The 15,376-nt window shown below is 36.7% G+C and overlaps 4 protein-coding genes and 1 long non-coding RNA gene across 5 annotated transcripts; 3 read left to right on the forward strand and 2 right to left on the reverse strand.

Annotated features, from left to right (window-relative positions):
* Positions 1–26: 26 nt before the first annotated feature.
* Positions 27–3,257, forward strand: LOC130688548 (chromatin assembly factor 1 subunit A-like). The gene is made up of 9 exons (XM_057511526.2): positions 27–196; positions 264–317; positions 389–753; positions 820–1,242; positions 1,329–1,521; positions 1,576–1,754; positions 1,814–1,933; positions 2,009–2,495; positions 2,561–3,257. The coding sequence occupies exons 1-9, from the start codon at positions 166–168 to the stop codon at positions 3,133–3,135; spliced, it is 2,427 nt and encodes an 808-aa protein (XP_057367509.1). The 5' UTR covers positions 27–165; the 3' UTR covers positions 3,136–3,257.
* Positions 3,258–3,300: 43 nt separating this feature from the next.
* Positions 3,301–4,028, reverse strand: LOC130688563 (large ribosomal subunit protein bL27-like). The gene is made up of 3 exons (XM_057511546.1): positions 3,874–4,028; positions 3,627–3,805; positions 3,301–3,568 (listed from the first exon to the last, which is right to left on the reverse strand). Exons 1-3 carry the CDS (start codon positions 3,911–3,913, stop codon positions 3,359–3,361), a joined length of 429 nt encoding a protein of 142 aa, XP_057367529.1. The 5' UTR covers positions 3,914–4,028; the 3' UTR covers positions 3,301–3,358.
* A 314-nt stretch (positions 4,029–4,342) lies between these two features.
* On the forward strand, positions 4,343–5,493 carry LOC130688567 (uncharacterized). Its single transcript, XR_009000458.2, has 4 exons — positions 4,343–4,541; positions 4,624–4,669; positions 4,748–4,875; positions 4,964–5,493. It is a non-coding gene; the product is annotated as an uncharacterized LOC130688567 (long non-coding RNA).
* Positions 5,494–9,690: 4,197 nt separating this feature from the next.
* Positions 9,691–10,599, forward strand: LOC130688562 (uncharacterized). The gene is made up of 5 exons (XM_057511544.1): positions 9,691–9,789; positions 9,843–9,914; positions 9,973–10,112; positions 10,183–10,366; positions 10,429–10,599. Exons 1-5 carry the CDS (start codon positions 9,762–9,764, stop codon positions 10,491–10,493), a joined length of 489 nt encoding a protein of 162 aa, XP_057367527.1. The 5' UTR covers positions 9,691–9,761; the 3' UTR covers positions 10,494–10,599.
* A 3,035-nt stretch (positions 10,600–13,634) lies between these two features.
* Positions 13,635–14,386, reverse strand: LOC130688560 (uncharacterized). Its single transcript, XM_057511542.2, has 4 exons — positions 14,320–14,386; positions 14,122–14,261; positions 13,868–14,051; positions 13,635–13,805 (listed from the first exon to the last, which is right to left on the reverse strand). Exons 1-4 carry the CDS (start codon positions 14,381–14,383, stop codon positions 13,741–13,743), a joined length of 453 nt encoding a protein of 150 aa, XP_057367525.2. The 5' UTR covers positions 14,384–14,386; the 3' UTR covers positions 13,635–13,740.
* Between the last annotated feature and the right edge of the window lie 990 nt (positions 14,387–15,376).

Genomic DNA, 15,376 nt, shown 5'->3' on the forward strand with positions numbered 1-15,376 from the left:
AACTACAGCTGAATACAAGTGGAAATTCTGGCGCCAAGGGTCTGATCGAGAAGCATTGTTAAAGAGGTCTGGCCGAATCCAAACACGAAGGAAAATACAGTAAATTACCACATTTCGTTTTGGGCAAATTATCTATACCCGGATTTTTGTTATCAAAGTTCAAGAATGAGCAAGGTGGTTGGAATTCCGGAAACTGGTGAAACATAATTTTAAGTTTCTAGGGTTATTGTTGTTTACATATTTTTACTTCTTTTTTTACTCAGAAATCAACGATGGCCGGAGTCCTAAAACCCCCAAAGGGAAGAAACTTATTCAAGGTTGAGCTTAGAATTAAAAATTTTTTATGACTCTTTCTATCAGTGTTGTATTCTTCACTTTGATTTTATAGGGACGCTCTCCTTCACACCAATTGATAATAAGAATGCTGTGCCCAAAATTAAGAATGGCAAAACATCTGAAGTGTCAAGTGAAGCTAAAGGGTGTGATGTGATTGCAGTGGTCGATAAGAACTCATCTGAAGTGGAAACCATTGAAATTGATGACACAACCAAGTATAACTCATTGCGTGAGGATTCAGATGAATCAAATAGTATCCCAAATGTGTCATTGGCTGAGGGTGAGTTAGATAGTGAACTGGATACAAGTCACATATCAAATGATGAATTAGGCAAATCATCCTCATCAGCCAATGCTTCAACCCCTAGACAAGCTGAACGACAAAAAAAAAAATTGGAAAGGCTGAAAGAAAAGGAGGTATTAAATATCTAATCTATTAAAAAGCAGTTCAAAATTGTGACCACTTATTTTCTTTGGCTTTAGGAAAGAGAGAGAAAAAAGGCTGAGGAGAAATCAGAAAAAGAACGTTTACGAAAGGAAAAGGAAGAAGAAAAAAGGAAGAAAGAAGAGGAAAAAGAAGCTGAGAAAAAGAAAAAGGAAGAGGAAAAGAAGAAAAAGGAAGAAGAAAAAGAAGCAGAAAAAAAGCGTAAAGAAGAGGAGAGAAAGAAAAAAGAAGAAGAAAAAGAGGCTGAAAAAAGGCGTAAAGAAGAAGAGAAAAAACGGAAAGAAGAAGAAAAGGAAAATGAAAAAAAGAAAAAGGAGGAAGAAGAACGGCGAAAAAAAGAAAGGCTCTCCCAAGTTTTTACAAATTTTTTCACCCAAAAGAAAACTATTGCAGGAAAGAATGACACCAATACCCCGTGTGTCACTTCGTCATCCTTCTGTTTAGCATTTCCACCTTTCCAGGTTAGCTTTTTCCAGTATTACTATGATTGTGAAGAGGAAGTTTTAAGTTTTCTGACAGTCCTAGCTAATATATTATTTCCCAATAGATTAAAGAAAACATGAAACTAGCTCCAACCGTTCGTAGCGAATTCGATTTTTCTAGAAGAGATTTCCTTGACCAAATATTAAAAAAGTCAAAACCTACAACGGAAGTAAATTGCCTACAATTCAAAGGAAATAGAGGAAGAAACCATGGCGCAACATGGCCCCTTGTCAAAGACAATGAAGTGGAAGTGATAGGTAAGTAAACTGGTATCGAAGCAAACGCAATAACTAACATTTAGTTGCTGACAGATGAAGACGAAGCAGAAGGTGCGATGAACAAAGAAGACATTATAACAGTAGTACCACCGCTGCCCCGAAGGATGCGACCGAAGCTGTTAAAGTTCTGCGAAAACCGCCGCCCCGCTTATTGGGGGACGTGGGGTAAAACTAGTCATTTAGTAGGGCCTAGGCGTCCTTTCGGGAAAGAGGTATGTAAATTGAACACGAACTCGGAAGACCAAATTAGTTATTCAAAAAAAATTATTAGAACATATTCGACTACGAAATTGATTCTGATGACGAGTGGGAAGAAGAAGTTGAACCAGGAGAATCCTTAACCGATTCCGAAGCAGAAGGTGAAGAAAAAGAACCGGCTGATGATTACGAGGTTTGTAAATTTAATGACAATTTCTTTGTTTTTCAGTTGTCCATTTTGAAACCTATGAATTTTTGTTTCTTGTAGGTGGATAACGAGTTCCTTGTACCTCATGGATACTTGAGTGATGAAGAAGGAGAAAAGGAGGACGACGAACGGCCGATGTCCCCCTCTGAAGCAAAAGAGAAGCTGAAACTAAAGGAAGAACAATTCGAACGAGAGTTAAAAGAGAAAACATGCCACATTAAACCAAGTCTAATTGGTTGTTGCTGGACAGATGACTTGAATCTTGAACCGCAACTTCTAAAAGTTCTGCAGCGCTACGCCACTGTGGTGTTCTCTTCAGCCAACCCTATTCCACTTAGTTGCAGTGAACTGCTTTGTGAGAATGGCGAGTCACCGATTGCCGATGAAACCGCTCGAAGTGAGAATAAAGCATCTAAGCGACTTGTCAGCGAAAATGATATTCCAGCCCTTATACGCCTACTTCATGGGAGTTCTTACAGTAAGCTGACGATAGTGAAGGAGTTTCAGTCCTATCTGGGGCGAAATCGTACAGACGAAAATAAAAATGGTAAATCTATTAATAAAATTTCCAAAATGCAAAATCTGCAATATTTATGCATTCTATGAATTTAGCTCCATCTAAGGCACAGATCTTGACTAAAATCGCCGAAATTGCTTCGTGGACAAAATGCACAGAAACGGGAGCAATGAATGGTAGGACGTGTTGGTTGGTTCAGCCTGATGTTCTTGATCATTACGATCTCAAAGAACTGTCTGTCATCAACGCTTGGGAATTCGCCACGGAGACCAAAAAGCGAGGACGTAAAGCTGATGATTCTAGGACGGAAGAAGATACCCCGCCTGCCAAGACCCCACGCGTTTCACTCATTAAGCAGTTTGTGCAGCCAAATAATCTTTCGTTAACCAACAGGGTTACAACATCGTTGGAGAAGGATCTTCCTGAATCAGACAAAGATACTAAAGAATCCTGCAATAAGCCATCAATAGTGTCGACCCCCAAAACCAAAAAAAGAATCACGTTAATTAGTATCCCAACTTCTGGTACCAAGAAACCCAAGACTGAGTCGAAAAGTACCCCCCTAACAAATTTCTTAAAGAAGATGAGCACAAAGGAAGCGTTAACCAAATCGTCGAATGAAATTGACGATACAGAGATGGATGGGATTGAGTGTTTGACAACGGAATGATTTGGAATTTGTTGGTGTCAATTTGTATTGAAATATGGTTTTATTTCTCGTCAATTCGATAAGTTCAAGAATGTGCGGCTGTTTTACCTCACCCAAACTGATGGATACACCGAAGCCTTCATGTGATTTTTTTTTTTTTCAATTATTTTTATTTTGCGACGATGGTTCGTTAAATTCAATTTTATTTTGTGGTTACAAACTAAACTAATAGAAAAACAATAACTCAGACTGTGTCAACTAATCTGAATTTTGGCTCTAACGGCTCAGGGATGACATGGAAGTATTTTTTGTAGACATTAACCATATTATCTTTTCTTGATTTGTAAACTCTATCTGTCCAGTATTTGTCAAAGTTGGGCTGAAATTTTTCACATGTTATAAGTACTTTCCCTGGCTGTAGGGCATAAAGAGAACCATCTTTGCCAATGCCAACCTATAATTAAATATATTACAGAATATGGGGTTTATGATGCCAATATCTAAGTACTGACATTGAGTCCAGGGTGGCAGCGAATGTTAAGCTGGCGTAACAAAATGGAACTTTGTGTCACTATAGTCCCATCCTGGGCTTTGATCCCTCTTCGTTTACCTGGAGCATGCCCTTTCCTGTTTCTTGATGAGCCTCCAGCTTTCTTCGATGCCCAACGTACCACCGAGTTAACGACGTTACCTATAGTTATAATTTTTTTTTATTTTAAAGAAGCTAGAAAAAATAAATTTCAATTTTTTTTTCGTTACAAGGTCGTAAATTGATTATGATGTTGCTCACAAACGACATAACGTGTGGAAAAGTTCTCGATTTCGGGAGCACTGCTATTTCTGTAGAATTCTAGAATATATTGCATTAAAGGTTCAAAACGTTCCTTTAGGAAACCAGCGCGAATAGTGTGTATTCTGTAAGCTTTCCGCAGCAGTCGACTCTAGGAAATTTTCGCTATAGGGATTCTGGCTTGCTGAGATGGTATAGTGCACCACCGCCGCTTTTTTACGATGTTTCTCTCAATAGATGGCGTTGTATATCCGTCTTATATGGAAATCCGTTTTACCCCAAAAAAAAAAAAAAAAAAAATATCGGCCTTTTTTTGTTTCACTGCTCTCGCCACCTCCCGGTCAGATTTCTAGGTAATTCTCTACATACACTCACCGAATTTTTCTGCTGCATCGTGCTAGCGCTGTAGCGTACTTTGCGGTTGCCAAACGCCGTCAGGCTATTTCGTCTTACTGCGGTTTCACCCCATCTGTCATTTGTACCAATTGTAGATAATGTCCATAACAAGTCTTCATGTCGACATTCTTGCCAGTGGTGCTGATACTTTTTTTTATCACAACCGCTTGTTTCAACTGTTCCAAGTATTGAAGCAAGTACTTAGAGAGGGCTGCCCATTACAAAAGAAGAGCTTATCACGGTATGTTATGAAATAAATAGATTTTTAAAGAAAGAAAACTTTTAACCTCTCCTGTTCCTCATAAATGCTGTGATGTGTGCAGGGGTCCTGAAAGAAGTTGGAACGTTTTGAACCGTCTCATCCAATAGGTCTGTCTTTTTTTGTTTGTGCCAGGAAACTCATGATTACAACTAATTAAAATTCCATTTATTGTATTATTTGCATAGGTATTAGAAAATGGTAATCGCTTAATGATTAGTTTCTTCATTGCCTGTCAACTTACCATCCAAGCAAGCACTGTCTGTCAAACCATTAGCCGAATACAATTAATACCAGTAGTTCACCAAAACAAAAGGTAAAGAAGGATTGCACCGATCCTTATTGAATATATATTGATAGGCAAACATTTAAAAATTGATTCATGTTTCGTTTTCTTTAAATAGGTTAAGAATCATACTGAATCAAAAGAGGTATCTAGTCAAACCAAATATCATAATGATAACGGTTGGAAGCCCGAAGGAATTTTTGAAAAATGCTTCCTGCCCATTACCCTCAGTCGTTGCTGCAGTCCGAAAACAAAGTATTAAAAGTTATATAAATTAAAGTGCATATCTGGGCTCCCTTCTTTTCTGTGGCCCCGTTTCCCTTAAATTTTTAATAAGCCCGTAGGGGGTCATGCCCCTACTGTGATCAGCAGTAACGGTTGTGAGTGCGCTGTCTGGAAAGGGGACGTGGGGGTCCTCATGGTCCGATGATATCATTGGAGGGCTGTGGGGCTACCCAAAAATCCGAATTAACAGTTAATCGCTCACGTAAAAGCTTGTCCGCAACCTTCGCTCTTCTTCCGGCTTCTCTTAGCCACGCACCGGGTAATCTCCCCGGTGAGTCAACTGAGGTAGTGTCTCTCCCTACCTCGGTTGACAGCAACTTTGAAATCGGCTGTTTTGCCCTTTCAAAGTTGCAAGTCTTAAAATTGTGCCGAATATTGTCAATACAAATTCTTTAAAAAAAATTTCAGATCTTGTCTTTTTTACTTTCGTGCTGTTGCTCTGTTTACTAATGTGAACATTTCCTTATTTATGTCACAATGTCATTTTATGGACATATGCGTTATATTTTCAATTTTTGCTGTTCCCAATTATGGGAGAATGTTTCGTTGTTAGACGACTTCATTGTTTACGGAACGATGCACTTTAATCTCATTTCATGGAGATTCTACAACTTTTAGTGCATTAATGATATTGAATAGTATACATGCATTGTACATCTAATTTGACATATTGAGTTATATATATTAATTTAATTTCATTTTGACTCTTCAGGCGATTGAACCCTTGATTTCTGGCGTGCGACGCCGATGCTCAACCATAGAGCCATGAGTCTTATAATTTAGTTAACTATTTTTCCATGTCTTTTGAAGGAAATCTATTTGCACTTGGGAATGTCACCTATAAATACAATAGAGTAATTCATTTTTTGTACAAAGATATATTAACTACAGTGGGAACCATAACTCAATTCTCTGGCACATAGGATCCAGACGTGACTCGAACTCTTGACTTTCGATTCCCGTAATCACACACTCTACCTCAGAGCTATTGGTATTACGTAATTTCCCGTAGCGTGCTAATACGCTACAGCGTAACGTAAAATAAGAAAAAGTCGGGCTTATTTTTAAACCTAACTGTACATCAGATGGCCGTGCATGATAAGGTTATAATAATAGTATGTGGTATATCTTCATGCTATGATCTATATTTACCAGGTATACCTTCCCATTAGCGTGATACATAATGATAGTAGTCTCTGTTAACGAAGTTGTGTCATAAGTATATCAATCAACCAACAGTAAAATAACAAAACAAGCACGAAAGAAGCCACTACACCATTTCATATATGATCAAAATGCTTAAAATTTTTGGCATATTAATGTTCATTTTTTAGTTTTTGCGAAGTTGAAAAAAAATTACCGGAAGTAACTGGAAGTAGACTATATCTCCAGAAATACTGGGCCCACAACAAAACGAATGTGATTTTCGTGATCCTCGTGAAATTTAAGGTGTGTCTGACCTATTTTGACCTGTTTTTGGCGAAAAGTCCAATTTGGCCAAAATCGCGATTTTTCCTGAACGTTCATTCAGTATAGTTCAGGGAAATTTGCGATTTTTGACGATTTTCGGGTATTTCCTACTGATACATGGATTCGACCCCAAATTTCACGAGGATTACGAAAATGTGGTTCTTTTTTCATTTAGACCAACAGATAGTGAGTTATTAGGCATTTTCAAACCGGAAGTTGTACTGAAAGTTAAAATTTCGAAAATTTAAAAAAATGAACTATGTTCTCGTTCACAAGTTACAAAAGATCTGCGTAGTTTCAAACGTAAACTATAGTAAATGAACATAACATGGCCTTTCAAAGTTCTTAAAGTTCAGTTTTCAGGTACGACCTGTATACCACTTCAAATCACTACCACACACATAATAATTGAAGCAAATGTTTTAAAACCATCCCCTTAATTTTGTAGCCATTCATCCAGAATTAAGGGGATAGTTGAACAGATATGGTTATTACCAGACAGAAGTAAATGGGTGATCTATTCTTGCAGAATATTAGCAAATAGCACATCTTCAAGAATGTCTCATAAATAAGTTACAATTGATTCACAAAGTAATAAAATCATGCAACAAATCACAATATGTGCAAAGTACACAACAGAACACATCTGGTACTTGCAACTCCACTACTGGGTATGTTTACTAATAAAAAAGAATAAGATTAACATGTTGTACATGTAAAAGTAGTAAATTATCATTCTTAATAATCCTGAAAATTGGCTTTTGGTTGTAAACACAAAAACCATCAATTTTCACCAAATATCATGCACAGTTCTGCTAGTAACACTAGCTTTACCCAGAATGATACAACATGAGACCTGGTTTTCCAAAAGTATGTTAATATTACCTCATTCTAAGCCCAAGTGCAACGGCTGACATTTCGTTTAGGTAATGAAGCAGTGCAATATTTGCACATCGATAACAAGGGTGGGTAAAAACAACAAAAAAAACGATACCGTTCAGACGAGGGAAACTCAAATACACGTTGTCAACGTAAAAACAAAGTAAACAATGAGAATCACATGACAACAAAAAATAACAATAGTTCCATTTCACACGCTAGAGGCTGATGAATCTGCAGCCCCATCTAGTGGAAATGCTGTTTGGCCAGGTTTTAAAATAAGCCCGACAAAATAAGCATCGCACTAGCGCTGTAGCGTACTGGCGCGCTAGTAATGGTTTCGATTCGCACACACTAATATTATATTTTAGATTACTCCAAAACTATATGCTATACGTAAAAACAAATTCCATTTTCGTGTTCCTTGGTTAATTTTGAATCAGAATCATCTATAGTTATCTATATTTAATGCTATTGTTTTTTAATAGGAAAAAATTTTAAGCCCGACAATATAAGCCCGGGCTTATTTTTTAACCCAACCTTTACCGTTTTTTTACGTTTTATTCAAAAACTATGAGTCCCACGAGAAAACAACTCTCATATTCGTGATGCCCGTTCAATTCTGCATCGAAACCATGTATTTAAAGCGAAATCTAAAATTTTGCCAAAACTGAAGAAGTAAGAGCCTTCTCATTTTTCCAATTTTCTTCAAAATCCTAGATTTCATTAAAAATACATTATTCCGATTCGAAATTGATCGCTGATCACGAAAATGGATTATTTTTTTATACCAGGCTTCTAGTTTTTGAATTAACTGTAAAAAACCAGAAAGTCTGGCTTATTTAGTCGGGCTTAGAATTTTTTTTGGTCAGTGTATGTAGAGAATTAACTAGAAACGTGACCGTTAGATGGCGATAGCAGTAAAACAGGAAATCAAGGCCAATATTTTTTGTTTTTATTTTGGGTAAAACTATTGGCGAATTCCAATGGGTGCCCTAGAGTTGACCTAGGGCAATTTTTTGCCCTAAGTATGTTCCAATGGGCTGACGGGGCAACTTTTTTTCAGAGCAACCCTGGGTTTTTGTGTTCCAATGGCTGCCCCAAATTTTTAGAGTTGCCCTAAAACTGCCCTTTCGGGCGCTCGCAAAAACTGACTTTTTTTTCAGTTTTTCAAACCCTGAACGGGGCACTTCCTAGCAGACGAATTTTTTACTTTTTTGCAGACGAATTCGTTGTTGTTAGCAGTTAGTCTTGTTTATGCTGTATTATTTTGTTTTACATAACTTGTTTTATAGTGAGGAGACTTTTGCAACAACGAGTGTACCGATTAAAAAAAATGAGGATGGATTAAGTGTCCTACGTCAGGTAAAGTATTTCTCATTGAATAGACTTTTTTTTAATTTAGTAAGTTGCAGCAGTGATTTTGGAACGATCTTGGCTGGTTTTCGCTCCCCATATGCCTATATAGTTAATAATCAAGCGCTAAATTAAGCCATATCGACGTTGTTACAGTAAAAAATGGTTTGAAATCACCAGGTAGGGTATTATTTACATGTTAACATACCAAGCACCGATTAACTTCAGTTATTTATAATATTACAGGATACCATTTGTAGCAATAACCACGGAAGCTGTACCGCTAAAACTAAAATGCAATAATTATGATGGTCTTTAATGCAGTTTAATACAAATAAAGAAAATATTTTACTATTTGTTTTGTATTGTTTTTTTTCTACATTAAGGATTACAATCATACATAGTTACGGATGAAAATTTTATTAATAATATCTCCAAATAAATATAAAAAGGGGTGGGTGGAAATGGGACATAGGAACACAAATAATGGCATCACAACTCTACAACCACTACACACACTACACACAAAAACTATAACCTACACTTTCAACACCTGCCATTTTTTGTTTACAAATGTGCGGTAAAAGAGCGTCTGCTTGCACCCAGTCAAAAAATGTATTCCAATGGACTCAAAACCTGGCACTGCCCCGGCTAGTGCATGACGTCATGGCTAGGTTTCTGACTGCCCTAACCCTACTCTGTAGGGCAGCCATTGGAAATCGCCATATGACAATCCGTTTTACATAAAAAAAAAAAATGGCGGGAAAAAAAAATCGCACTTTTTTCTTTTTTTCCGACACGTAGCCATCTACCGCTCAGACTCATTATTACTGGCGTAGGCAATTTCAGTCCATTGGATGCCATTCGCAGTTAGTTCAGTAGCGTGGATGGAGAGAATAACGCGTGGCTGGAGGAACAATTGAAAAATGGATAAGATAATACAAAAAAAGGATGGTAAGTATAAACATTATAATATTGGTTTTCAATTATTAATTATTGTTTATTAGATCAAATTATGAAGCTGCAGGCCCAATTATTGGAACAACACAAAATATTAGATAACAGCAAAGCTAAGGATGGTAAGGCCTAATACATAATGATTCTATTTATTTGCTTTTATTCATTTGTGTTTTGTAGCTCAAATTTTGAGTCTACAAGCTCAGCTAGGGGAAAAGAACAAATTGGAACGGAACAGTTTCCAAACAGTGAAGGAGGTTTTTCCAAACTCAAACCTAACTGAACATGAGGATGAATTGGCATTAGGCGAACACAGTCAGGTACCTAAACTTTTCAAATAAGAATTCAAAATAAGTATAGAATTTTAACAAACAATTATTTATTGTTTAGTTATTCAGTCTACCACCTGACAGTGTGTTAAATTTAAATTCTGTTAGTGCTGCACAAAAAGAATCATTAGTAATAAGCCCATGCAGTGAAGGAAGTGAACAATTGTGGGACCGTATTTGGGCCGAAAATGGGTGTGGTACGGAAACTAAGATATGGCACAAGTTCAACATGAAACATGGATTAGGTACTTTTCGGTTTTATGTCTATTGAAAAAGTATTTTTAATGCTATTATTTTGCATTCACAGAATTTAATGGGGGATCAAATCAAGTCTGGAAGTGTTACAGGATGGAAGAGTCAGCCTACAGATGAAAATACACTGAGAGTGCATTACCATTAAGGTATGAGGTAAAGTAATAGAGTATGCACATTGTCTAATGTGTTTATTTTATTAACAATTCAAAAGATTAATCCTAGTTTCAGCCAAACATGAAATAATCCAGAGAAGTACCATCTTGTGTTAATAAATCCAGTACAACAGCAATCCTTTATAGTTCTGTCACAGCTAGAAACCTTAAATAATTCTGCTTCTCTGTCTAAAGAACAACTTGTCCTTTACGTTCAGAGTGTTGGGGAAACTGGGTACTTAAATGGCCCTAAAGATGTTTTAATTTTGCTGCCATTGCAGAGATGAACATCATACATGGACTCTTTAGGTATGAAAGGATTTTTCTTCAAATAATTTTGAATTTATGACGAAGAATTTCTCCTCCCATTTTTGCCAACCAGGTCTAATCTACCAAAAAAAATTTTATCCAATAGGAAAGGATTTTCATGTACTGGGAACACAACTATCAACAATGCAACATTGTACAGGTGCTAGTTTATCATTCAAGAGCCTTATACAAGGATGTTAATCTGCAATTTGTATGTCCTTCCCCAAGCTTCCACCAGAAGTTGAATCTATGAGTCATGTGAGTTACATGATCAACAGTTGATATGTTTAACGGTGTTGTTTTTCTTTTCTCAATATAGGTTAATAGTAACATTGGATCTGAAAAAATTCTTGGTTGGGGCAAGACACTGAATAAATTGTATTGATTGGATGGATGACATGACATGACATTTCTATACTTAATTCGGATTCCCCAGACGGTATTTGATATTAAAAAAATTGAAGTGCATATCTGGGCTCCCTTCTTTTCTGAAGCCCCGTTTCCCCTTGACTCGTAATAAGCCCGTAGGGGGTCATGCCCCTACTGTACGGTATATATAAAAACAACATATACCGAGGTTTGGAGGGCTCTGGCCGGAAAGGGGACGTGGGGTGCCGCTTAGTCCGATGATGTGTTCACGGAGGGCGATGTGGCTACCCACATATCCGAACTAAAGGTTAATCGCTCCTGTAAAAATGTTCCAAATCTTCAGCTCTTCTTCCGGCTTCTCTTAGCCAATCACCGGGTAATCTCCCCGGTGGGTCAACAAGGCAGTGTCTCCCCCTGCCTGGGTTGACGGCAACTTTTGAAAGGGCTATTGTGCCTTTTTAAAGTTGCAAAAATAATTGTAATGTGCAGAGAATTGTCAATAAATTTTTTTAATAAAATTTTTTTGCAAAATTTATTGCCTTCATTGTCTGTGTTCACACATTTTATTTAGCTTTCTCAATTCTCGTTTATTGTTTATGCCACGTTTAATGGTAAGCATTGTTCCCTGTAAGCATAGTTTATCTGTAAGCATTCAATTATTATCCAGGGATCGAACCCTAGATGTTAGGCATTCCGCGCCGATGCTTTACCAATGAGCCATTAATCATATGATGTTAAGTTGGTTTTTTTCTAGTCACTTGCGGACTTGCATTTACACTTTGAATAAAACTGAAATGCAATACTGCAATATTATTTTCTCCATTTAGATGTAAATTTTTATACATCTAGTAAGGTTTGAACCCGGTGTAACAGCTATCGCAGCTGAATGCTCTACCACAGAGCTATGGACATTATAAAGTCAATACAAAGATAAACATATAGTTGTGAAAGACTGCATAAACATCCTAGACGATAACCTATGATATGCGATAATTAAAATTTTAGATATATCTCGTGGCTCAATGTTAGAGCATCGGCGTTGCACGCTGAATGTCTGAGGATCGATTCCCATGTCAGTAAAACAATATACAAGATTACTTCAGAAAATATCAAGGTATTACTCGTGGTTCCTTGTCTAAGTTCATGAATTCAAAAAGTGTAATAAATAATAATTGAATACTTACAGATAAACGATACAACGGAGGCAAAAACAATGAAATTGAATTGCGCAAGCTGAATAAAAAAAAAGTTGATAAATGTAATGTGTGAACACAGACAATGAAGGCAATAAATTTTGCAAAAAAATTTTATAAAAAAAATTTATTGACAATTCTCTGCACATTACAATTATTTTTGCAACTTTAAAAAGGCACAATAGCCCTTTCAAAAGTTGCCGTCAACCCAGGCAGGGGGAGACACTGCCTTGTTGACCCACCGGGGAGATTACCCGGTGATTGGCTAAGAGAAGCCGGAAGAAGAGCTGAAGATTTGGAACATTTTTACAGGAGCGATTAACCTTTAGTTCAGATATGTGGGTAGCCACATCGCCCTCCGTGAACACATCATCGGACTAAGCGGCACCCCACGTCCCCTTTCCGGCCAGAGCCCTCCAAACCTCGGTATATGTTGTTTTTATATATACCGTACAGTAGGGGCATGACCCCCTACGGGCTTATTACGAGTCAAGGGGAAACGGGGCTTCAGAAAAGAAGGGAGCCCAGATATGCACTTCAATTTTTTTAATATCAAATACCGTCTGGGGAATCCGAATTAAGTATAGAAATGTCATGTCATGTCATCCATCCAATCAATACAATTTATTCAGTGTCTTGCCCCAACCAAGAATTTTTTCAGATCCAATGTTACTATTAACCTATATTGAGAAAAGAAAAACAACACCGTTAAACATATCAACTGTTGATCATGTAACTCACATGACTCATAGATTCAACTTCTGGTGGAAGCTTGGGGAAGGACATACAAATTGCAGATTAACATCCTTGTATAAGGCTCTTGAATGATAAACTAGCACCTGTACAATGTTGCATTGTTGATAGTTGTGTTCCCAGTACATGAAAATCCTTTCCTATTGGATAAAATTTTTTTTGGTAGATTAGACCTGGTTGGCAAAAAGGAGGAGAAATTCTTCGTCATAAATTCAAAATTATTTGAAGAAAAATCCTTTCATACCTAAAGAGTCCATGTATGATGTTCATCTCTGCAATGGCAGCAAAATTAAAACATCTTTAGGGCCATTTAAGTACCCAGTTTCCCCAACACTCTGAACGTAAAGGACAAGTTGTTCTTTAGACAGAGAAGCAGAATTATTTAAGGTTTCTAGCTGTGACAGAACTATAAAGGATTGCTGTTGTACTGGATTTATTAACACAAGATGGTACTTCTCTGGATTATTTCATGTTTGGCTGAAACTAGGATTAATCTTTTGAATTGTTAATAAAATAAACACATTAGACAATGTGCATACTCTATTACTTTACCTCATACCTTAATGGTAATGCACTCTCAGTGTATTTTCATCTGTAGGCTGACTCTTCCATCCTGTAACACTTCCAGACTTGATTTGATCCCCCATTAAATTCTGTGAATGCAAAATAATAGCATTAAAAATACTTTTTCAATAGACATAAAACCGAAAAGTACCTAATCCATGTTTCATGTTGAACTTGTGCCATATCTTAGTTTCCGTACCACACCCATTTTCGGCCCAAATACGGTCCCACAATTGTTCACTTCCTTCACTGCATGGGCTTATTACTAATGATTCTTTTTGTGCAGCACTAACAGAATTTAAATTTAACACACTGTCAGGTGGTAGACTGAATAACTAAACAATAAATAATTGTTTGTTAAAATTCTATACTTATTTTGAATTCTTATTTGAAAAGTTTAGGTACCTGACTGTGTTCGCCTAATGCCAATTCATCCTCATGTTCAGTTAGGTTTGAGTTTGGAAAAACCTCCTTCACTGTTTGGAAACTGTTCCGTTCCAATTTGTTCTTTTCCCCTAGCTGAGCTTGTAGACTCAAAATTTGAGCTACAAAACACAAATGAATAAAAGCAAATAAATAGAATCATTATGTATTAGGCCTTACCATCCTTAGCTTTGCTGTTATCTAATATTTTGTGCTGTTGCAATAATTGAGCCTGCAGGTCCATAATTTGATCTAATAAACAATAATTAATAATTCAAAACAAATATAATAATGTTTATACTTACCATCCTTTTTTTGTATTATCTTATCCATTTTTCAATTGTTCCTCCATCCACGCGTTATTCTCCATCCACGCTACTGAACTAACTGCGAATGGCATCCAATGGACTGAAATTGCCTACGCCAGTAATAATGAGTCTGAGCGGTAGATGGCTACGTGTCGGAAAAAAAGAAAAAAGTGCGATTTTTTATTTTTTTTCCGCCATTTTTTTTTTTTTTTATGTAAAACGGATTGCTATATTGCCATAGCCATATAGTTTTACCGATTAAAAAAATAAAAATATCGGCATTTATTTTTGTTTTACTGCTATTGCCACCTACCGGTCACATTTCCAGTTAATGCTCTACATACACTCACCAAATATTTGTCCTGCATCAACGCTAGCGCTGTAGCGTACTGGCGCGCTAGCATTGCGTCAAATATTCGGTTTATTTCAAAAACGATTAACTTAGTGAAAAAAATAGCTATTTTTCCGGAATCAGCATCCAATTTTGAATATATCCTGTGATATTCAACGGATTCCGATGAGTGTCAGTTTTTGCAGAAAAAAATTTTAAGCCCGACCGAGAAAAGTCGGGCTTATTTAGTCGGGCTTAAAAAAATTTTTTTGCAAAAACAGTCACTCATCTCATCAAAAATCTCAGGAAAAATATAAAGTTGGTGGAAAAGTCGGGCTTATTTTGTCGGAGTTATTCTCAACCCCAATAATTTGACAAAAACAATATACCACTTTCGAATTCTATATAGCAATATTCATGCAGCAATTTTTTACGCTTTTTTGATCAATGCAGCAATTTAAAAAAATACATTAAATATTGTGCAGCAGCATGATTATGCTGTATTGTACTAGCACGCGAACATATCGAATGTAAACTCACCTTGAAGTTATTGCAGTTTAATGGATATATAAACCATCTTGAACGAATCCCTATCGGG

This window comes from Daphnia carinata, chromosome 9 (genome assembly GCF_022539665.2).
Source record: "Daphnia carinata strain CSIRO-1 chromosome 9, CSIRO_AGI_Dcar_HiC_V3, whole genome shotgun sequence".
Taxonomy (NCBI): Eukaryota; Metazoa; Arthropoda; class Branchiopoda; order Diplostraca; family Daphniidae; genus Daphnia; species Daphnia carinata.

Bases quoted from the DNA above. Each gene is read 5' to 3' on its own strand.
- LOC130688562 (XM_057511544.1), top strand. From the start codon at position 9,762: ATGGATAAGATAATACAAAAAAAGGATG. The intron at 9,790-9,842 runs GTAAGTATAAAC...ATTGTTTATTAG, and splicing joins GATAATACAAAAAAAGGATG to ATCAAATTATGAAGCTGCAG. The intron at 10,113-10,182 runs GTACCTAAACTT...TTTATTGTTTAG, and splicing joins CATTAGGCGAACACAGTCAG to TTATTCAGTCTACCACCTGA.
- LOC130688563 (XM_057511546.1), bottom strand. From the start codon at position 3,913: ATGTCGTTTGTGAGCAACATCATAATCAATTTACGACCTT. The intron at 3,806-3,873 runs GTAACGAAAAAA...TTATAACTATAG, and splicing joins CATAATCAATTTACGACCTT to GTAACGTCGTTAACTCGGTG. The intron at 3,569-3,626 runs GTCAGTACTTAG...ATTTAATTATAG, and splicing joins GCTGCCACCCTGGACTCAAT to GTTGGCATTGGCAAAGATGG.
- LOC130688548 (XM_057511526.2), top strand. From the start codon at position 166: ATGAGCAAGGTGGTTGGAATTCCGGAAACTG. The intron at 318-388 runs GTTGAGCTTAGA...TTGATTTTATAG, and splicing joins AGGGAAGAAACTTATTCAAG to GGACGCTCTCCTTCACACCA. The intron at 1,934-2,008 runs GTTTGTAAATTT...TGTTTCTTGTAG, and splicing joins AACCGGCTGATGATTACGAG to GTGGATAACGAGTTCCTTGT.
- LOC130688560 (XM_057511542.2), bottom strand. From the start codon at position 14,383: ATGGACCTGCAGGCTCAATTATTGCAACAGCACAAAATATTAGATAAC. The intron at 14,262-14,319 runs GTAAGGCCTAAT...TGTGTTTTGTAG, and splicing joins TAACAGCAAAGCTAAGGATG to CTCAAATTTTGAGTCTACAA. The intron at 14,052-14,121 runs GTACCTAAACTT...TTTATTGTTTAG, and splicing joins CATTAGGCGAACACAGTCAG to TTATTCAGTCTACCACCTGA.